General features: G+C 42.0%; 2 protein-coding genes across 5 annotated transcripts in view; one reads left to right on the forward strand and one right to left on the reverse strand.

Moving 5' to 3' along the window:
* Positions 1 to 4,192: 4,192 nt before the first annotated feature.
* On the reverse strand, positions 4,193 to 8,289 carry cops5 (COP9 signalosome subunit 5). Its single transcript, XM_076290898.1, has 8 exons — positions 7,974 to 8,289; positions 7,484 to 7,718; positions 7,230 to 7,358; positions 6,849 to 6,914; positions 6,553 to 6,638; positions 6,079 to 6,190; positions 5,092 to 5,240; positions 4,193 to 4,428 (listed from the first exon to the last, which is right to left on the reverse strand). Exons 1-8 carry the CDS (start codon positions 8,108 to 8,110, stop codon positions 4,338 to 4,340), a joined length of 1,005 nt encoding a protein of 334 aa, XP_076147013.1. The 5' UTR covers positions 8,111 to 8,289; the 3' UTR covers positions 4,193 to 4,337.
* Positions 8,290 to 10,503: 2,214 nt separating this feature from the next.
* cspp1a (centrosome and spindle pole associated protein 1a) overlaps positions 10,504 to 22,229 on the forward strand; it is a 25,668-nt gene continuing 13,942 nt past the window's right edge. Inside the window, exons 1-18 of one of the 4 annotated variants that reach the window (XM_076290901.1) lie at positions 10,504 to 10,597; positions 11,272 to 11,430; positions 11,547 to 11,616; positions 11,704 to 11,807; positions 12,260 to 12,340; positions 12,747 to 12,845; positions 13,162 to 13,535; positions 14,321 to 14,419; positions 14,989 to 15,083; positions 15,465 to 15,561; positions 15,960 to 16,017; positions 16,612 to 16,946; positions 17,292 to 17,410; positions 17,800 to 17,893; positions 19,147 to 19,243; positions 20,581 to 20,728; positions 21,701 to 21,835; positions 22,141 to 22,229. The exon at positions 22,141 to 22,229 is cut by the window's right edge and continues 24 nt beyond it. In XM_076290901.1, the coding sequence (XP_076147016.1) occupies positions 11,392 to 11,430; positions 11,547 to 11,616; positions 11,704 to 11,807; positions 12,260 to 12,340; positions 12,747 to 12,845; positions 13,162 to 13,535; positions 14,321 to 14,419; positions 14,989 to 15,083; positions 15,465 to 15,561; positions 15,960 to 16,017; positions 16,612 to 16,946; positions 17,292 to 17,410; positions 17,800 to 17,893; positions 19,147 to 19,243; positions 20,581 to 20,728; positions 21,701 to 21,835; positions 22,141 to 22,229 (2,133 nt within the window). In that variant the 5' untranslated portion in view covers positions 10,504 to 10,597; positions 11,272 to 11,391. Of the gene's footprint in view, positions 11,431 to 11,546; positions 11,617 to 11,703; positions 11,808 to 12,259; positions 12,341 to 12,746; positions 12,846 to 13,161; positions 13,536 to 14,320; positions 14,420 to 14,988; positions 15,084 to 15,464; positions 15,562 to 15,959; positions 16,018 to 16,611; positions 16,947 to 17,291; positions 17,411 to 17,799; positions 17,894 to 19,146; positions 19,244 to 20,580; positions 20,729 to 21,700; positions 21,836 to 22,140 lie in introns of all 4 variants that reach the window. The other 3 variants (XM_076290900.1, XM_076290899.1, XM_076290902.1) reach the window with 3 other exon arrangements.

Genomic DNA, 22,229 nt, shown 5'->3' on the forward strand with positions numbered 1-22,229 from the left:
CAGTAAACAATTTAAAAAGTTGGTAAGGTTACATTAAGGTAATAGTAATACACAACAATGTCAATCCAATCAATAGCCTAATGAAAATAAATAAATACTATAATATACAAAACCATAATGCATAAAACGCTAAACTAAGTGCATGTTGAACAGATATGCCTTTAGACCCCTCTTGAAAGACCCAAAATCACAGGAACGGAGAGCACTGGGCTTCTCATTCCACCAACAAGGAACCGAACCACTGAGGAAAAGAATCTTGAATTTGAACCATGGCTGGTCGACACAACAGGCGCTCATCAGAAGACCGCAGTGGGTGGTTGGGGATCTTGATCATTGAATTAAGATAGCAGGGAAAAGATCCAGTCAGTGTCTTATAGGCCAATGTGAGGGATTTAAATGTAATTCTGGCCACTATAGGGAGCCAGTGGAGAGTATAGCAGCTACCTAGGAGAGGAGTTACATGTGTCCTTTTTGGCTGATTGAAGACCTGGCAGCACGCAGCATTCTGAATCACTTACAACGATCTTAAGCAGGTGAAGGATAGGATGATGTAACGGTAAGCTATGACAAGAGAAGGCTAACATAACCTGACTTTCAAAGATGTTCTCCAGTCTCAGTCATCAAACGTAACACCTTTAATATTTTAAGATGAAGTTGATAACAGTTAACGATACAGCTAGCAGCATTAGCTTTTCTGCATCACTTACCTTAGGAATCTTTCAGCACCAAGTTACTAAACTGTTCACCTTAATGCACTGATGAAACCTGAATGCTGAAGTATTGACTTGGTTACACTCACTGTTATTGTCACCTCCTTATTGCGTTTCACCTGGTCTTAATCACCTTTATTCACCACTGAATCGAGGTCGAGCCACCAAACATTACATTGTTTGGGGAGATGGTTGCTATGGTTGCACACAGTGCAAAGACAAGCAGGACAGGACGACGTCAACGCGAGAAGATTTGGGACAAGTGAAACTCTCAGGCCTACACTCAGGCCAGTTACCATACACTATCTTAGCTTTTGACACAGGAAAAAAAAACATACATTCTCAGATAGATGATACCAATCTGCATGCTCATAAAATGTCGACACATTGGGATTAATAGCATGGTGAACCCCAATAAAACACCACCTAAAGGCAACCAATCCTAAAACAAACATGAGAATTCACCAAGGACAGAGTAGATGAATTACCCTACCTGGCTTTGGCATTAACTAATTGATCAGATTCACAGGATTTTTACAGCAGTCAAGTACTAAAACAAAACACAACCTTTAGGCCTACAGTAATTCTGTATAGGTAGGCCTAATAAATCTGCAGATTACCTTTTGACCTGGCAATGCATTATATTCACTGTTGTACATATGTGCATGCATGTCTAAAATGTAAGTCTTTGTGTGTAAAAGTGTATTCCATTATCATATTTCCCTCTCCCAGTCTTTTGTAAAACAAGTGTTGGTTTTGGCAGACTAGATTCATTCAGAGGGAAATGTCTAAGGAAGTCATTGGAAGTCATTTTTAGGAGGAAAATACTGATGGGGACAGAATCAATCAGTGAAATACCATTTTGTTCCTTTTCTTATTCCAGATGTTGGACATGACACTGACATATAATAAATCATGCATGGGCTGGCTAATCTGTTTTTTCAATAAATTCATTTTGGTGGATATGGAATCAGCACTTAAGTACAGTCTATGTGTGCCAAATGAAATTTCACAGTCAATAACTAGGGAGGTCACAGCAGAAACAAGTATCTTTTGCACCTCGATGAAGGGGGCAAATAAAGAAACATAATTAAACCTTGTTAAATGTTGGCTCATGACCTATAGATGTACTCCTAAGACCATGGCGTTCCAAGGTAGAGCTCTTTCAGAAATTCACATGCTGTAATCAGAGCTCATGTTTATCGGTTTAACAATTTTGAATGTTGTCCACCCCCACCTTACACAGTCCTGAGTTCCAGATCAGGTTACATCCAGTAATAATCTGCATCATTCCTTCTGGCAACATGCGGGACCCGTGGAGGTTGTGGGTGTGCGAGTCACAGCAATGACCCGTGCATTGTTATATAACGTCAGGGAACGAGCTTCCTGAGATTGAGTGACTTGACTCCATTTACGCATGCAGAGTACTTGGCAGGGAGGAAATCGAGCACTGAGACTCGTCCCCCACCCCCTCTTCTTCTTTTCCAGGGCTTTCCCCGTGGGGCTCAGAGCATGTTTCAACCTCTCACTACCACGCTTGTTAAGATTATTTGGAGATCCAAAGTAAACACCTTTGGTACCAAATATCTTCAACCCTGGGTAGAGGCCTTTCGTTCCCCTGGCTGGATTCTTAATAGGTGGCCGGTGATAAATAGCCATTCATCATTAGTTAGACTTATCACTCCACTGAACTTTCAAAACCACTGCTATTGACAAAAATGTATCAAATGAAACAATGCTTATTTATTATTCTAATACATTCTCTTTGAATTCTGTAAATGGAGTGGAATTCCTGTGTAATTTAACAAGGCCTTACTATAACTAGAAACATACTGTATGGATAATTAATATACTGTGTCAGTTTTGTTGTGTGAAAATGAACCTAAGTTGTATGGTTGTAGACACACACACACACTTCCTTTAACAATCCTTTGGTCTAGCATTTCTATGTGGTGAAGTTCACAGGCCTCATTAATGCATTTACTGAATATATTTAAAGACCTTGAAAATACACAGTGTGTATGTTTCATTACACAACTAGGCTCATTGGTGTAATGGTGAAAATAATTCCTTACGCCCCCCCCCCCCCTCCCAATAATAATAATAATAATAAAACAAAATACACACACAAATTGCATTAGGGCTAACTCAATAAACCTCTTATTTCTAAAACAAGGCATTAAAACTACAGCATTGTAATGTGAAAAAATCATTATGCTAATTGATGCCAGAGCTGCTATGTGTAAGAAAATGCAGGCCCATCCAGTGTCCGTGGCGATGCAGTGCAGACACGAAGGCTGAATAGGCTCCTGTGTGTGGAGCAGCGGCCTCTGTGATGCATCATGGACACAACACAGCGTCAGGACTCAGGATCCTGAAGGATTGTGTACCAAACAGAGACAACCTGCACCACGGCTTTCTCTGTCGAGACGTCCCATGCACGGGAGCCCGTGTTTACTTTTGAGCCGACGAGGCCGGTTGAGTTTGTTATTCCATTATGTAATGCTATGACTGGCTGGAACTGAAATGACTGGTGGTTGTTTTTTTTTTGTTGTTGTGGAGAAATCCATCCATGGTCTTTGTTAAAGTGTTAAACTCATGTTGCATGGTGTTCAAGGAGAAGGGTCTAGCCTATGCCAGAAAGTCATGCTAGATGGAAATGTCAGAATATATGTTACACTAAACCCCAAGGAGAATACCTTTCAAGAGTCTGCTGGTATTCACACAGTAAAGAAAAATATATTATACAAACCCTTGGGTGATTCAGACATACTGGTAAGGGCTTCATGACTATGTAAGTACAGAAAAATCCAATGAGTGACGGCAGAGACCAGTGGTAGGAGATATAGGGGCAAAAGAAGTTCACAAGGGTTTTATGTGATTGAGTTTCCTCACAGATGTATGAAGAAAGTCAGATGTCAGAAGTAACAGGCCTGGTGTGGTCCAATGGATGGGCCATGGATTGAGCAGTTTAACCGCATATAGATGGCCTAAAATAAAACATTATTATTGGATTTATCTTCTCAGATTGTGATAGCTTTAGTTAGGTCAGTGTTTCCCATACATTGACTTATTTGTGGCGGCCCACCACAATATCAACATTGACCACCACACAATGATTTTCCATGTTGTACTATTTCAATTGGATGAAATTCTTTCATTGTAGAGCTATGTGCACATTTGTAAAGCCTCTCCTTGTTTCAGTCGTCTCTCAAGAACCTACATGCATGTTTAAAGGCAACATTAACAATCTTGCAAGGGATAGAAGACGACTAGAAGGCTAAATTGTGCTTAAATCTGGTTAGTATCATAACCCCGCTGCGGTAATTTGTTAAAAAACAATTGCAAGTTAATTCTGCAAACCTACCACCACAAATAGAATTAAATTCTGTGGGAAACACTGTAGGTATTTCGTTTTTTAGTGAGAAACGTGCTACAAGATAAAATCAAGAAAATTATATTGATTATCAAAATAACATTAATTGTAGTTTTTTACTTTTTTTATTCAGATAGCAAGAACAGGGTTACATTTATGTCTCCCCAGGATCATTCAGAATCCAACTATAACACATAAAACTAAATACAGAATACCTTTCAAACAAACCAAATGCACTTTTGTAAGGGCTGTTAATTGGCAGAAGTATTGACTTGGTTGAAGAGCTTGTCTTTGATTACTTGGGACATCAACCCATGAATGGCCTCAATGGTCGTCTTGCAACTAGAACAGACAGGAGAAATAAAGGGGTAAGTATTTGGGTGCGCCAGACAGATCAGGTAGTTCGTTGACAGGACGTCCACGAGTCACAGAGAAGATGAATAAACAGATAATGCACTTTCAGGAGAAACTCAAGCAATCACTGCAATTGTTCAGTCAAGCCGCAGTGAAACGCTTGGGACCTCCCACCACGACAAACCACTAATCATCCGTGACCCAGACAAACAAAGCGAAAACACATGGACTGCACAACATGCAGTGAGGTTCTTCAATTGTATTTGTAAATATAAACATCTTGTCATCCATATTTTTCTGATTACAACAGTGGTGCAGATAAACAAATTAATTTTATTTGATGTCACCTGTGAAACATATGATAATTAAGTAATGGATTAAAAATTTTAAGGTTTCTAATCTCATTTTGATTTCATCATATTGTTTTCTTGTTCTGGAAGTGCATTTCCTTGTTCTGAATGTCATATAATGTAAGTTATTGAATGACAAAATGTCCTTTGGGATAGTATCTATCGATCTACCTAATTTTGTCCAGTTCTACACAATTTAATTTCTGCAAGTATGAAACATCTCATCAGCAGATACAATAACATAATTTAAAAAAAGTAAAACAAACACCAACTAAACACAAAGAAAGGCGGCAAGCATTACCTGTCTCGGGTTGCCTTGGCGAGTTTGTCTTCAGACTTTCTGTCGTGTGTGTCCAGGCCAAGCATGAAACTGCCCCGACCCAGCTGAGCTTCTGACTGCTCGAGTTTCTCCGACAGGTCAAACACCTGTCCCGTGGTGTAGTCCGAGTTCTGCAGGGCACAGTCAATTACCAAACCAGTCAAAACCCTCAAATAACGGGAGTCTACCTGGGTCATGAACATAGCTTTCCCGGGTCACACACACACAAACATACACATACACTTTAAAAACAATACTTCAAGTCTTCACAACGTGCCACCGAAGAGAAATAGAAAGAGTAATTATTGCATGTTTTAAAGCTGTTATGAGCTTTGTCTGTTCGCCAAAACACTCCGACGGAGACAGCAGATGTTTACTGAAGGTGAGGCAACATGATGGGGGTGGGGGGCAAAGGCGACCCTGAGCACAATGACATGAAGCCTCAGTCTGCCAGTGACAAAATAATTACTGACAAAAGTTTCTCCCCTGGCAGACAGGCCTCTTCTCTTGACAACTAGTCAATTCGTCTTCTTTCCCAGGCACGAGACACACACACCCCCCACACCATGTTTGGATAGTCTGCTGTCTTTAAGAAGTGCCCGAGACAGACTGATGGGACTCACAATGGGCTTGAGTCCCCTGTCACATTGCAGAGCTGTTGATAAGGGGATGATCTATGATGTACAACAGTAGCAAACGTATCATTAGTTGAGCTAACTTAATGTCTAAACACTTGCTATAATAGTCACATGACCTTTCATTTTCCAATGTGACAAAAGCATATACCAGAATAAAAACACTAAAAAAAAAAAATGTATCAAGTCTTCACATTATTAAATAACTATGTTGTATGCTGTGTGTGATGTCTGTATGCTACTGAGACCCCCTGAATTTCCCCTTGGGGATCAATAAAGTATCTATCTATCTATCTAATTATAAATATGTCGGAATATTTTTAGGTCTACTTACTGTCAGCAGACTTGATGAACTTAGAGTGTTAACCCAGTATTTATTCCACAGGAGCTCCAATAATTTGCGGTCAAGAGATGATTTAAAGTAAGTGACTTCCAATGCATAGTACCTAAACAAATCAAGGAAAGGAGAATAAGGAGAAAGGCATAGGCTTCTCTGCTCGTATAAGACAACTCTGTCAACTAATGGCTCCACAGAACTCAAAAATAACTAATTCATTCACCATGTATTAACTGCCAAAGTAATAAACTGCACAATAGATGTAACATTTTATTTCACTAATGCATATACCAATTAACACTCACTAACAACTGTCATTGGGGCAATAATTCTTTCCATACACACCGACACAGAGTATTCACAATATTATAAATATATATAAATCATTATGTCAGTATGTAATATTCAGCACACAACTCTATGTTGTTTTGTCAAACCTAAAAAAATAAGAGGTTGGGATTTCTGACTTACTGCTTGCAGTGCACCCCAAAGTCTTCAATCTTATTCAAGGGAATTGTCTGGTACTCTGACGGTCCTTCATCGGGTGGTTTGTAGCCCTATGTACACAACGCAAAAAAATGTGGGGCATTTTAATATGAACTGAACAAGACATTATTTTCAAAACGGTGAATTTACATTCACCGTGAATGCTCACAATGAATATTTTTCAGGATTGTTACAAAAATAAATCGCTCTAATGCTTTGTCTATGATACTGTTAACGCAGCCGACCAATGTGCTTGCTCTCTCTCAGGGTGAAAAATATACCTTGGGATAGGTTCTGAAAGCTCCTAGATTAACTTTCCCAGCAGATATGGTGCGAGTTGGGTCAATCTGAAAAAAATAAATAAACAAAACACACATAGTTCCGCTAGTCAATTTGATAGTCAAGCCATGCAGTGGGTGCACCAATCCTTGGAATTTACCACTACAATAAACAAAGTTTGGAAAAGTGAACATTTAACTAGCCACAGCTGTATGCTTTGCAGCAATGTCAAAATAATAAATAGTAATAATCAGGACATACACAAAAACTACGTTTTAAAATAGTAGTAAACAGTGCTATTTGCTAAGTCTAATAATGATTATCAAAACAGAGCCTATTCATTTTATCTGTGGAGTACAGAGACACTAAAAATGGGCGCTTACCACGACAGCAACGAAAGGCTCCTGAAATTGCTGGTTGAGCATCTGAGTGCTGACATCAATACCTGACAACCAACATCCGTAACCCGGGTGACTGTGGTACCATCCAATAGCGTTCTCCAAGCGCCCAACCTAGGGGGTCACATGAAGCCATCATGAAGTTGTGCAATATGCAATGTGCCCAAAAGGCTCATAACAATACAGACATTACTTTGACTGGAAAAAGAGAAAGGTATATGTAAGTACCAGACTCTTACCTGTTTGGCGTTCTCTATGTATGCAGCCATGTATTCATAGGCTGCAGCTTGTGCGTTCACCCTAGTTTCCGTACCCTCCACTGGCAGAGCAAAGCTGTCCATTATGATCATCGTCTCTCCGTCCACCTTACCCAACATCAGTCCCATCACCTCCAGGTTACCCCCAGATCGGGCATGCATCACCATCTTCAGCAAAGCCAAAGCTGAGATCTTGCAGTATTTGAAGTAGTGATGGCTGAATCAACATTAGAAAAAAAATAGCTCAACACTTTGCCTGCAATTAAGGTATATCAGTCCTCACAATCTAACGTTGGCATCTAACGACTCGATCATAACCAGCCCGCTAACTACGGACCAATGGTGTTGTAAATTAGCTGGCTAGCCAAACGGCTAATGCTATCCCAGCTGTCCACCAAAGGCTAGCATGTCTACCCGTCAATTACATGCTTTAACACCATCATATACAACACAGAAAAAGGTCAACACTTACTCTTTTGTCCATGGTTTCGCTGCTAGAATTTCTTGTTGCTGTTTTTTGTCATACTTGTAAATTTCATCAATACTTTGAACTTCCTGCATGCTATTTGTTAGCTCCCAAGTCTTCTGAGCCATACTGCTTCCAGCCATATTGCTGAGAAAACCTTCGAACTGCTATGCCCGGAAGAACAACTATGTTTGTAGTAAATGGCTTGGGATAACCTGTAAAATATTTACTTCAACAAAACAACTACGATATGCACAGGAGCATTTCGACAAAAACCAAATAAAGCTGTGTCAGTACGCCATGACACTGGAGTAGACCAAGAGTAGACTATCTGTAGATATTATACAAAGGCACAACAGTTTTGTTGAAGGGTCTGTGATAAGTATTTATAAAAAAAAACAATATAATAAAACATCAGTTAACCCTTTATGCTGCATTTGAGTATCAGTGGGATGTTTAAATAAACGTATAAAAGCCCCCCCCCCCTTCAGACTTGGTTTGATCCAAGTCCAACCCCAAAGCTGTGATGGTTGTTGTGCCACCTGCTGGACAGAGAGTATTAAAGCGTTCCCCACCTTGATAGACACACTTTTAACCAGGCTTCTGTGAGTTTCATGTGGAGAAAGGGATAGCATGATACATTTCTGAATCCATAGATGAGGTGCTCATATGATTCTTATGGAGTTGCGTTCATAAGGATTACTTAGAAACAACCTGAGGACCACTTTAAAAAAAAAAAGTGATTCCCATTTCCTACATTTTTACCTCACACCAGTGGTCATATATAAGTATATACTTATATAGGACCACTGGTGTGAGGTAAAAAAAAGTGATTCCCATTTCCTACAGTGAAAATACATAATTAGATGCATGGTCAAATACCACCCATAGTGCGTTCACAGGCTCCAGACCTGATATGTGCCTTGTAATGTGTCATAACCTGTTAAGTCCAAACCTTTGTAGAGATTCTCAAAGATGGACATGAAAATGTATAAATGGATGCAATACAACTAAGAGCCTCTTCAGCCAGTACCATTCATAACACTACCTGTAATCATAATAATATCAGCACAGATAACATTAGGCTATATTAGAATTGATTAGTTACTTCACATGGGGCTATATTCTCATTAAAGTGAACACCTGAGCAGGCACGCTCAACACCAAAAATTATTTTTTCTTTGATTGTGAGTTAGAAAAAGACTTTAGAATACACCAGAAAACCGCACTCTCAAGCGTTTGCTCTTAGTAAGCCTTCATTGGAGATGTCTGAACAATGAATGCTAGGCCATCACCAGCGTGTGATGCATCTCGGCCCTAGGCTGATGATGGCCTATGACTACATCTTTGTTAAGACATGTTCCAATAAAGTCTTACCAAGAGCAAACCTGAGAGTGCTGTTTTCTACTTTATTTTATTTTGTGCTGTATCATCATTCCCAGTTGTTTCATTATTATTGTCATATGAAAGTTTATAGTTTTCAGTTTGTGGTTTGTGGCTTACAAAGCCCAGTTCAGTTGGCAGTCCTTCACTGTGGCTCACAACACATCCACACACTAGATTTAAGCTTACACATGGTCAAAAGAATGTGGTCATATGTGGTGAAGACCACCTCCAAATCTGGTCTGAGTAATCAAGTCAAATGGATAGTGCATTCACATATTAATTCATCAGACTGCATGTTGCTCAGACTATGTTGCAGGAAATTTAATTGGTCCTGGCAGGCAACATGTGTCATTGCATCATACGTTCACAATTCCACTTTGTCTTGACTTCTAATCTCTGTCAAAAGTATGATGTGTTTTGTGGGTCCAATTTTTAACTGAAGTTTTGCACAAGATTTTTACTGCACAATTGATGTGACATGAACACGGTAATATATTTTCTTTTTTCTTTGGAGATCAGCAATAGGCCTACAATATCAACCCCTCAGAAACTTGGTAAGATAAGTACTTGACACAACTCTTCTGCAAGTGCATTCTAACAACCCAACACACCTACATGCACTTACGATGCACTTCACTTACCCCTCCTTTTTACTTTCCTCTACCTCCTTTTCCCTCTAACTATCTCCTTCAACCACACAGGCTATACATACACGTCTGCACTCTCATCCTCTGATAGACTATTTATTGTTTTGGTATGCATTGTATGTATGCTTTGTAATGTAACTTGAATGCTATCCCAGTTTTTGTAAGTCTTTTAGGATAAATGCGTCCGCTCAATATGTAAATATGTATGACGTCCCAGCCATTTTATCCAATGTTGCCCGTTCAATTTCAAAAAGTCTAATATTGTTATGCCACCTGCTGGACAAAGAGTATTAAGAAACTTTATTTAACCGTATTTCCTGCAACAGCGGTAAATAACATTTACTTAGCTGTAAATAACTGTTGTCTGCCATAATATTCCAAAGAAAACATACATTTACATTTAAGTTAGCATTACTCGCCTATGTAAATCATTAGAACCATGGGTAGAAGCTAGCCTACTGCCCGCGGAACTGTGGGATTGTGTTCCCTCCTATTTTTTACAGTCTATGGTTCCCTCCTACTTTTTTTAACAGCTGGCTGTGCAAACGGGTTTCTTTGGCTACCACGCTCATTTGTGAAGACAACGTAAACGTTAATGTATGTAACGTTATTCTGTGATTTACCACCTCGATAGGTCTGATGTGTCCTCAAGATTGAATGTTTGCGTCATTTTAAAAAGCGTCCCGCGAACATAGACTACCTTGGTTCATTCGCTCATTCATTTGGAGAGCTATCTTAATTGTAACCAGGCTAACCTAAAGTTTATAATGTTTGTTTCTCGGATACATAGCAAAGGCTAAAATACCCGGAAGTAGCATCGACCACTGAAGTCTTACAACATAATGTCTCTAAAGTAACTAATTGTACGTACCATTGAGGAAGGTTATCATACGTTAATGTTATTTAGCAAACCAGCCAGCTAGCTATGTGTGTATGAGTTGGTTGCCTAACAACCTTGTCTTCTTCGGGAAATGAATCCTTCCTTGTCACCGCTAGGACAAGGAAGGATATCCTACTATGATTACATTTTCCAGTCTCTAACGTTAACCTGTTATAACCAGATTTTCCACCAAGGATAATGTAACGTTTCTTTGTATTGTGCATTTAAAATGAGTGGAGTGTATTGTTTGAGAGTTAAGTGCTTTGCTCGTATCTTACATTAACGTTATAGAGTACTTTAACGTTAGCTCGCGTCAGCTAACCTTAAGATTGTTATGATGTATAACGTTACTGAAAATAGGATTGTTATTTCCACAACGTCAACGTTACAGAAGTTATCGCTAGGACTTTGACGTCTCGAATTTACTTGACAAGCCGTCTAGTGGTTGAGAAGGAATACATTGGCGATGTAACATTAACCTTCATGTTGAAAGCATCAGTCTTCTGACAAAATGACTTTGGACGATGGTGTGCCTTATTTGGAAATGAAGGTAATGTTAACGTTTAAGCACGTCAAGGATTTAACAGCATCCATTACTGTATGTTCTTGTAAGTTAGCAATAGCTTGCAATGAGATCCGACCATTTATTTTATTTTAATGGGACAGAGTATACTTGATGACTCTTCAAAGGAAAACGTGCCCGTGGAGACACCCTCGCAGTCAATGCAGCGAAAAGGTAGCGCACATGTTTCTGTGTTCATCCTTGTGGACTGACTCCGTACACATAAGCTTTTTTCATTAAGTTTGTTCATGATGTTGACAGACGACAGCGCTGGCCTTAGTTTGCCTTTAGGCGAAGAGTATGAGAGGAAGAAACAGAGGCTTAAACAAGAGCTTCGTATGGACTACAGAAGATATGTGTCACAGGTATGCCACCTCATCACTTGTTGGGGGCCTACATACCCTTGCATTGTCATAGTTACAGTGGTATCACGGTTTCCATGAGATTGTTTAGATGAAATAAGATAAAAAGTAATGGCTACAGACTAAGGGCGTTTCTGTTCAACATATTATTTTGTCCGAGAGGTGTTCCATTCTAAAGCATGGACATAATCAGGAGTCTAGTATGAAGTTGGATAAACCTTCACCTGGTAAATAAATGTGTCATTGCCATTTTGTTTGGCTCTGTTTCATCGGAACTGTTTGTTGAATGGCAAGCTCAGCCTTGTCTGTTGGAGACATAATGAGCTAGCATTTTAGATGCTTCTTGGTCAGAATTATACAAAGCGTTGACCAGTTTGAGTAGGCTATTGTATTCAGAGGTAAAAACAATTAGCAACCGTTTCACCTTTTATTTTTACTACCTTTTTTATGTAAAGAAAAACGACTTGACCTCTGAAGAGGCATGTGTCCAACCGCAGGAACTTTCTCTCCCTATCAGAGAAAGGAGATCTGCCAAGGTAACCATCTTCTTTCTTACACACATCGTATGTTAACTGGTGCCTGCTGTGATTTATGGTTTGAAAACTGTTGTTGCATAAACTTGATTAAACAAGAATTGGTATCCCAGAGCAACAGTTTGAGTTGACAGTAGAGCCTTGCTTTCCTGTTAGCTCATTCCAGAGTTGGGGAGAAATTTGTGGAATTAAATATGAAATGAGTTATAACTGTTTACTAATACTAAATAGGTAAGGTAAGTATAGAGTTTCATATTTCATTTGTTAGGACTTCAGACAACTTTGTGGCCTTCTTTGACTAAAAATTAAACTTAAATCAAATTAAAAGGTTAAATGACTATTGAGCTCTCTTTGCTATGAGCATGCAACTTGAGTTTATCTACTTTTTTGTTTTTATGGTTGTTGTTAGGCACGGCTAAGAGATGAACGGAACAAAGAGTACAATGCCTTTCTTAAAGAAAAAGGAACGCAGGCGGCTGTAACCAGAACATTACCAGATTCCTGGAAGGTACAGCTAACATAGCTAGGCTATAGCAGAGTTTCTCAAAGGGACTTAGAACTATAATTGCCAATTATTTATTATAACTTGGGACTATAATGATATTGGCCTTGAATTCTGCTTCTGTTGATTGGACTGGCCACTTCTGCTCAAAGCATGCATAAATGAAGGTACCTGTGCTGTGCTGCTAGTACTGAAACCTCAACTGGGACTGTTTTGGATGTAAATTGTCTACAACAGAAGTATTTACAGTGATTCATCACTCAGTTCTGAAGGCTTGTATTTGTGAAGCATAGTAACTTTTACCTTTCTGCTCTCTGGCTAGGTACAATTTCAAGACCGCCTTTCACCGCCCTTGTCAAAACCTACACGGGGCTCCCCACCCCCTGACCCGAGGGGTCATCTGGCCGAGACGCAGTCATCCAGAAGAGACGCCGCCACACTAACAGATTCTCGAGTCCAACAGGCCGGCACACCACGCAGGCGGTGGGGAGGCACCCCTGTGCGCCTCGAAAGAAAGCCTCGGAGGCCCCAAGGCCATTACTACAACTCTGAGGAAGACCTGAGTTATGGGGAGGTGGATGAGGAGTATGAGGAGGAAGAGCTAGATTACATGTCCAGGAGGAGGCCCAGGCCTAGAGAGCTGATTGGATACTTGGGGAAGAGGGAGAGGAGAGTCCATCATCACAGACCCGACAGGTTTGAGCTCTGAACTGGACGCACATGGCTCCCATTGTTGATGTGCTTTAGCTCTTAAAGGGACACCAGGCAAGCCTGATGCTTTTTCTCTACGAAACTCCCCCTCGTTCGGTCTGAAGCTCTTTTCCTTTTCTTTGCATCTTCCGTCAAGAGTTTTCGCTGCTTCTTCGCCGGCTCTGCCATTATACACACGTTTGCAACAATCTCTAGCGTTTTGTTAGCCTGCCTCTGTGCTGTGGATGCAGGATGTAAACTGAAACTGCTTCGGTCGGCGGGTATGATACACTGAACTTGCAAGCGGGATATTCTTCCTACAGGCAGTAAGGGTGGGCGAGAGAGTCTTCATTCGCCCTGTAATGAGTCATTTAACCATATACCGACTTACGAAGATGAGTAATTAACACAAAAACGTTGCCTGGTGTCCCTATAAAACTATGATACACATTTATCTCCCGAGCCAAATACAAACACTGACATTAAGAGTGGAGTTTGCGATTCTCTAGTCTAATTGACTAATTTTGTCTGATTCAGATATTTGGTTAGTTGTCCACTGTCATGCTCAAAAATCTCTGCTGTTTGTACTCATCCCTGGCTCTGTACATGGGAAAACACAGAGCTGAGCCATGCAGTAATTTAGCTAATCAACACATTACTTCCCAAGTAGGTACTATGTAAGGGAGCAATTTTGTGTGTAAATTACAATATGTAAAATATTCATATCAGTGATTAAAATGCTCTTTTTAGGCTGACTGATACTAACAGTAGTTGTTCTTATTCATTCGCAGAATTGTCCAGGAGAGGAGAGAGCCTCAAGCCCCTATCCTCCAAGCAGAGGAATACATCGAGGAGAGCCGGCGGACGCTGTCAGCCATACACAACCCTAAGTACTCATCTCCTTTAATTATACTAATTTGACCCCCCCCCCCCATCTCTGCTTTGAAGCTTACCACTTATATTTGCAGAGGAGTGGCATTGAGTAAAGGGGTTGATGAGAACCGCGTTTTCGCAGAGGGTTATAAATCCTCTTTATTGATTGGTGCCTGTGCTGTGAACTGGGCAGGGGGAAAAAGAATCAGAAAATCCTCTACTGTTTAACATAATCTTTTCAGTGTTTGATTAATTAATAATTGCCTTTGCTGATAAGGTCATTTCCAATATATGTTCTCCCTCAGCCTCATTGATCCCAGCCCTGGCTGACTGTCTGTGAATCTGCCTGTTTAGCAGTGAGGCGTAAGGCTCCACAGCAGCAGCGCTTTGTTCTGTTCCGCCTGTTACGTGACGTGGCGCTGAGGCTTAGCCCGGTCCATTGCGGGCTGCACTCCCAGCCTGACGAACATCGATCCGATGCGTTTAGTGACGTGACGGGAAGGGGGTGCAGTGGTTTATGGGCTGGCTTATGCTTGTGCTTGTGCTTGTGCTGAGCTGTTCTGTTCTGGTCTGGTGGGTGCTGTAGTCTGCAGGCAGAACCAGCGCCAGTGAAGACCAGTGAGCAGTCCAGATCGGTGGCCAACAAGAACATGGCCGACTTCTCCACGGGGCTTATCATAGGTAGGAACACACACACACACACACACACACTTCCAAAGTTAATCAAAACGGTGTGTGTGATGGACTTAAATGTTTCAGGACTTCAAAGGGAGAGGCTCTTTTCTCCATTGTGTCTTTGTCACTTAAATATAACAATCCTGTATTGGAGCTCTAAGATTAAGGTGAAATCAGTTGGAAGAAGATTGGTGCATGCTGAATTGACATACATACTTGAATTTGTAATTATTATTTAAACAAGATTCTCATTCTTAGCTCTCAGGTGTTATGTAGGTTGCTAGAGCCATTCCACCATGGTATGGAGTGTTATGTGGCATGATGAATGATGTGATGTCCAGTGAGCTGTGAGTAGGGTGTGTGACCTCTGACCTGTGACGTCACCAGGGACAGCGGAAGGGGACCTGGCCCAGCAGAGGAGGAAGGAGCGCTACAGGCAGGAGCTGCTGGAGCAGATGGCCGAACAGCAGAAGAACAAGAAGAAGTGAGTCCTCTTTGTCGTTTACCGTGCTCTTCAGTGTTATAACAGAGTTGCGTGTACAGACTGCTGATTTGACCTGAGGACCTCTCTTCATAATGTCACAGGGCTAATTTGTAGTGCTTTATGAGAAAATTCAGCTGCCACCTGCCATTTTGGTATTTGGTTCAGCCAAAATATATAGCTCATTTGACCTCTAAAATATGCCTTCAGCTTGAGGAGAGCACCCATGTTGTTTTTGTTTTGAGTCAACAGAGCTACGACCTTGATGTGGTGACCATCCTAATGGTCCCTCTCTGATTTACGCAGACTACTCTCCTAATTGTCGATCGATAAGAGCACTTTTCAAGTCCTGTGAGACTGTTATGTATGTTTCATGATGTTCCATTTTTTTCCTTCAAAAGGGAGAAGGAACTTGAACTCAGAGTTGCTGCTTCTGGAGCTGTAGACCCAGAAAAACAGGTAAAACGTCTGTCTGTTGGACAGTGAGTTAGTCACAACCAAAACAGATCACTTAAAAATGCAGGTAAAAACCCTTTGAAAAGCCCCTGAGAAATGCAAGCCATCTCCATGTAACATGAGGCCTAATGTTAGCATAAACTAATAGTCTTTTTTTTCCCCTTCTTCAAAATGTCAAACCTCTTGAGCCTTCTTTTCCCACTCTGGCCTCTAGGTTACATTCATGGAAAGTTTTTTTGTAGGCATGACTGGGTATAGTCAAAATATTGATCAGTTCAAAGCTATTTAGGACGAATGCTTGGTGACTTTTCATGGCATGCCTTGAATGATTTCATGAAATAACCTTTCATAAGACCACAAGTAACTTCTTGTTGCCTGCTTTGGGAGACACGTAGAATTAAAATATGAAAGTCAATCCAGCATATTTACACAATGGGTAGTATTGTTCAAACACTAAAAATCAGTGGGAAGTGATTTGGGTAGTGAGGGAAAAGTCTTTTACTGCAAACAGTCTTGGATGAACTTGCAGTGATCTTTAGGCAAGCAGGAAGGTAACCCTGACCGCTTCCTCACAGCTGTGCCCGTGTTGTCCTCTAGCCTGACCGGATCAAGCAGTTCGGTGCGGTGAACCGGGAGTATGAGGGGAGGCGGCGGAGAGACGTGCCCTATCGCCCGGGGCCCACGCTGGACTCCTTGGGGGGCAACTCAGCCAGGCAGCCCCCCGAGGAGAGAGCTGGTGGTGCGGAGGAGAGGACTCCCCCCGAGAGGCCCCACGTGGCCTTCCAGTCGCCCCCACTCGTGGACTACAGCACCAGCCTGGCCCAACTGGCCGCAGCCAGTGGTGGGGGCAGGGTGGAGGCCGGGGGAGCACCCATCAATGAGGACTTCCACAGGAACCTATCAGGCACGCTTGGAGAGATGATTGCACCAAGGTGTGTAAACATTCATTCATTCATTCATTCATTCATTCATTCATTCATTTGTTCCTTGTTATCTTTTCATTTGTTTTTTCCTTATATTTCATGCTCCATCTTTGCCATGCTTTAATTCAAAGCATTTCAGTCTGCGATAAATCAGTGTATTAGTTATTTCATTTATCTATTCAGTTCTTCGTTATATATCTTCATCACCGTACGTTCTTCTTCTCTGCTCATTCACTTTAAGCCATGCAGTTCAGTTGAACTCTGTAAGTCCCACAGGACACAGTGGTGGTTGTAAAAGCAGTGCAGTGCCTGGCAGAGAGATGTGTGTGAATGCATCTTCTTCTCCGTCCTCAGGGTCACGGGTGCACCTCCACCTGTTCCACCCACGCTGCCAGATGCTTACCACACTCCCTACGATGACGCCTACTATTACTACGCAGCCAGGAACCCGCTAGACCCCAATCTGGCTTACTGTGAGTCTCCTAAATGAGTACACCGTAATGCCACATGCTACACTTTTATGATCTACAGTGATTATTATTGTGTGTGACTTTTAGGAAAACATTGTTAACCTTTGTGCTGTTTGGAGAGCTTTTAAGGCTGGATCTATACTGATGGATGCAAGGGAGTTCCATTTGACTAATTGCTTTGGCATGTTCATTCACCTCTAAGCTGTGCAGATGTGTGTGGTGGGGCTAATGGACTGAAGCCTCGCTCTTCATTTGTAGTCATAGCGAGATGTTATTTGTTCAATTTTCCATCAGGCGGTCTGTCGTAGCACGGCCAATTTGTTTGGAGCTTCTAGGTGTGTGGTTTCATGTGGCCTGTTTTTCCATTTTTGTGTGTGTGTGTGTGTTGCTAGACGGCCCCGGAGCTGTTGGTGTGGCTTCTTACCCCCATCTGCCCATGGGAGTCCCCCAGCCTCTGAGGACCGGTCGGTCGACTTCTCTCATACAGTAGGTCTCTTCTCCTCTCACCCTCCACACTGGGCCATGTCTGTGTTCGTCTTCAACAATCTGTTTTTGTTTGTTGTTGACACTATTTTGGCTCCGAGTGTGCCTTTTTATGAACGATTACACCGCTAGGAAAGTCATTTTATTCAATTTCACACTGCTGAATTGCTTTTTGTTCTAAGTGATACAGCACTGTTTGCTACTGTTTAGAGGCCTGTTGGTCTAATATGGTGTGAAACTCAGCTTGACTGATTAGGTGCAGGTGCACAGTTTGTCTTTTTGAAATAAGCTCTCCTGAAAATGTGTGAAATCTGTAACTTTTTTTTTTTCCTTTTCTCTTTTTCCATACTACTTTGTGAGTGGAGTTAGTGAAGATGTTAGTGTTAACAGAAGATGATGTTGTTCTACCAGAAGGTGGTGCTATTGTGTGTATACACACACCTATAATATAATATATATATGTGTGTGTCCCTGTCTCCTCTCTCAAGTACAGTGCACCTCACTGAGGACACACACACACACACACACACCATTCTGTCTGAGTCATAGTTGCAGTACCCTCAGCCCAATGTTTATTTTTGTGGTTTCTCTGGCTCACCCCGATTCCCTCCTTCCCTCACTCTCTCCCCTTCATGCTGCCTGCTTATTTCTTTCTTTGTGTCTATATATGGCTTACATTGAACTTGTTTTAAATTTGTGCCTACACATGTGTCAGCTAATACATCACTGCAGTTCTCAGGGAAGAGAGGTTGTCAGCAATACCTTTTTAAATTCTCCTCCGTTTCATCCATACTGAGTTTGCATCTGAGCCCCCTTTGTTTCGCATAGTCCATAAGGAAAGGCTCCCAGAAGGATTTGGTTGGTATTAAAATAATGTTTTGTCCTCACCAGTCCTCATCAGGTGCAACCTTAAACAAACACCGTAGGCACTAGAAGACCTATAATGTAATGTATATGTATTAGAAACTCAATTCACTTGCAGTATTGTGATGCGTCAATTACAAACAGAATATGTCAGTATGTATTAGTCACTTGCAAGGCACAGGGCACCTACCACATAACCCAATATCACATGACCTTTTCATTTGGATATGCATGCTTTCTGTGCTGCCCTCCAGAGACTGTTTGAGTTCTGTTAATGGCTTTAAAACAGAGTCCATTACTTTTGAAAGTAGACCTTGGTAGTGTAAGAGGAAGTTTTATGTCTCTCTCTCTCTCTCTCTCTCTCTCTCTCTCTCTCTCTCTCTCTCTTTTAGAGTGCCTAGTCAGCTTGGCATGGGAGTCTTTGCTGTTGACAGATCAAAACAGTCCAAGGAGAATGCACTGAGCTACCAGGAGGCTCTTAAACAGCAGGTACCCCCCCCCCCCCCCACACACACACACACCCCACAGTACACAGTACCCTCCAGAAATCATCCACTGCTTTGCTATGTGCACACAAAGACAGCCAGAACAAGAGGGAGAAGATGGGAGAGGAGGAAGGGGTGGGGGGGAAGTTCCACCTGACCTTTTGAAGGGTTGTGTGTGTGTGTGTGTGTACTGTACTGAAGTGATGTGTCGTGGAGCTCCTAAATTGGTCACATTTGTTTTGTGCTTAGGGCTGGATGGAATACATTGCAGAGGTAATAGGAGTTGACACACTCAGAAATCAGCGCCAGCCATCTACCTGCCCAGATGAGAGAGTTTACTACAGTTCAGTTCAATAGCTCAGCTTCAGGCATCCGTGCATATTTATTTAGTTATTTACTTTTAAATTCAACTCCCTGCTAAGGAGATTTGATTTTATTCTTATAACATTATCACCTATATGTCATCAAAGCATAATACACAAACTCCCAGTGTCACACCCCTGAGTTCAAGGTATGGAGGTCCTATACTGATAAAATGTGAAAATGCAATATAGTGATATAATATTTTTTACCTTTTCCACATCAAATAAAAGTACATGCTAAAAAAATGAATGTGGATGAAAACTTAAAGCTGATGTAACTTCTACTCCTTGGAGAATACTGAATACTCTTCACAAGCCACCTTTACACCAATATAGACATCACCAACCCTAGATACTCTGAAGGAAGAACATTTCTGTTTCTAAGGGAAGGCCATCTCTATTTACTAGTTCTTTTGGATGTGTTTAAACACATTGATAGGAGTGGGTGGACGGATTCCTCTGGATATGTTTTCAGCCAAAGCAAGAAAAACCTCCTCAGTGTGTCAGTGACAGCAGCACTTTTAGCCGTTTAAACACACTGGCGACGGCGACCTTTTGAATGTTGACTGCTGTGCTTAACTGTGCCATTTTCACAAAGCAGCTCGGTGACTTCAGTTCGGCACAGTGAGCGCGGTGTTGTGACTGCGACGGTTTTAAAGTAAAGGGCGAGAAAGGCAGACTGCTGAGGCTCTGAACGCTAACGGCTGAGGTCTCAGACGCTTTTGAGTGTGAACACAGCAGAGGCCAGTGAGTCAGACTTGTGACAGCATGCCGTGTTTTTGACAGGAAGAGATCAGGGCAGAGTGGAGTCAGCATTTCCAAAAGGTAAAGTGAAATTTAGAAACTTAACAGGGTCCACTTAAGTCAGTTAAGGTATTAGATTGTGTAGACATGCTGTGTGTCTGAAAATCAGATCGTTTGTGAACATGAAGTGCCCCCCCCCACCCCCCTTGACACAAACTTGTGGGTGGGCCGGCAGATCCGTGAGCGTCAGGAGCGTAAGATGCGCGAGCTGGAGGAGAGGGAACGCTGCGACGCCAAACTGGAGGCGGAGATGAAGAACTACAAGCCCTGGGGGCGGGGAGGAGGAGGAGCCCCTATTAAGGACGACCACGGCAACCTCATCAGTACGTCCCATCATGCCTTGCACCATACAGCACTACTGTTGGCCAGAAAATGTGCACCCACAGGCCATGACTGACTGAAACCCCCATTCACATATACTGAAACAACAAGATCATGTTAATGTAATGCAATTACAATTACTATGCGTACTAAAATACTTTCAACTTTTGAAGCGAGAAGCGACAGGGAAGGGACAAGCGAATTGCCGTATGTGTGAAAAGGGCTTACGTTAACATACACGCCACAGGTACACAAGCGCACATACCATGTTAATGCAGCAAGTCACGCGACTAAAGAGGTGTGCCTCATCAGAGGGTCCAAAGATGAGTGCTGTTTCTATCTTAAAAGGCCTTCTCAGCCCATGCCAATACTTTCAGTCAAGAGGCTGTTGGCATTATCTCAAAGCATTGACTTTTGCAAACAAAGGCTAAACAACCTGGCGGCAGCAACAACAATCACAACAGTGGCTAGGATACTCTATATTCTAACAGAGGGAAACATTTGCCAAAGGCTGGTCTGAAAAAGCGATAGAACAGGGGAGGGAGAGAAGGTGAGTGGAGAAGGGGAACAAATGTAAAAGTAACATAAGTGAACATTACCGCATACATATGGAGCTATATACAGTATTCAACACTACATTTCTCAGCTGTTTGGAGATAATGAAGAATAGTGGCTTGCATGTGATATTTGCTCTGTATTTGTTGTACTTAGTCACCATGTATGTAGTTTATGCACTACCCTGTGTGTTGGTGAAATTACTCCGCTGTAAACCAATAGGTGATACAGAAAGATGGTGTCTTGAATGCTGTTAAGGTTTATCCACAACGGTAATGAATGATGACTAAAAAGACGAATGCGATTTTTACATTTTGGAATCGCCAGGAACTGGAATCGATGACAATAATCAGAACCGGAATTCCAATCGATACATCTTGAATGATACCCAACCCTAATTCTGATTGGTTATCTTGCAGGTGACCTGAAACGGATGCACCAGAGCAACGAGGAGGCCTATTTGAACCCAGAGTCCCGCCGGGGGACGGGTAACACAGGCAGGAATGCTCCGACGCCAGGGGAGGACAGGCCCCCCTCTGTCCACATGATAGCAGGTAGGACCAGGCGTGAAAGAATGTGACAAGGGTGCTGTGTAGTTTAGTTTTTGAAGTGTTTGTGTGTGTGTGTGTGTGTGTGTGTGTGGGGGGGGGGGGTTGTTGTTGAGTAGGCAGGTGGTGCCCTGTAGGGGCCAAAATGATAGATATACGATGAGAGATGTCCTGTCTTGCTACCCGTCTCTGATTCTTGATCTAAACAGACAGTGACTGAGAGAAGTTTGGCCCATACTCTCACACACACTGTTTGTTTTGAAGAGCGTTGTTTATGCTCGGGCTGCTTGTCGTCTCTCATCTCTCTGCAGGCTATCCTCAGGGTCAGGCGGGGTCGCACGCCCGGGGCAACGTGTTCAGGGACATGCCCACGCCTCAGCAGCTCCACGAGCAGGACCGC

The sequence above is a fragment of the Alosa pseudoharengus genome, unplaced genomic scaffold (assembly GCF_046254945.1).
Source record: "Alosa pseudoharengus isolate Yale_2024_CS ecotype anadromous, Long Island Sound unplaced genomic scaffold, YU_APseudo_1.1 YU_APseudo_1.1_scf_18, whole genome shotgun sequence".
NCBI classification, from domain to species: domain Eukaryota; kingdom Metazoa; phylum Chordata; class Actinopteri; order Clupeiformes; family Clupeidae; genus Alosa; species Alosa pseudoharengus.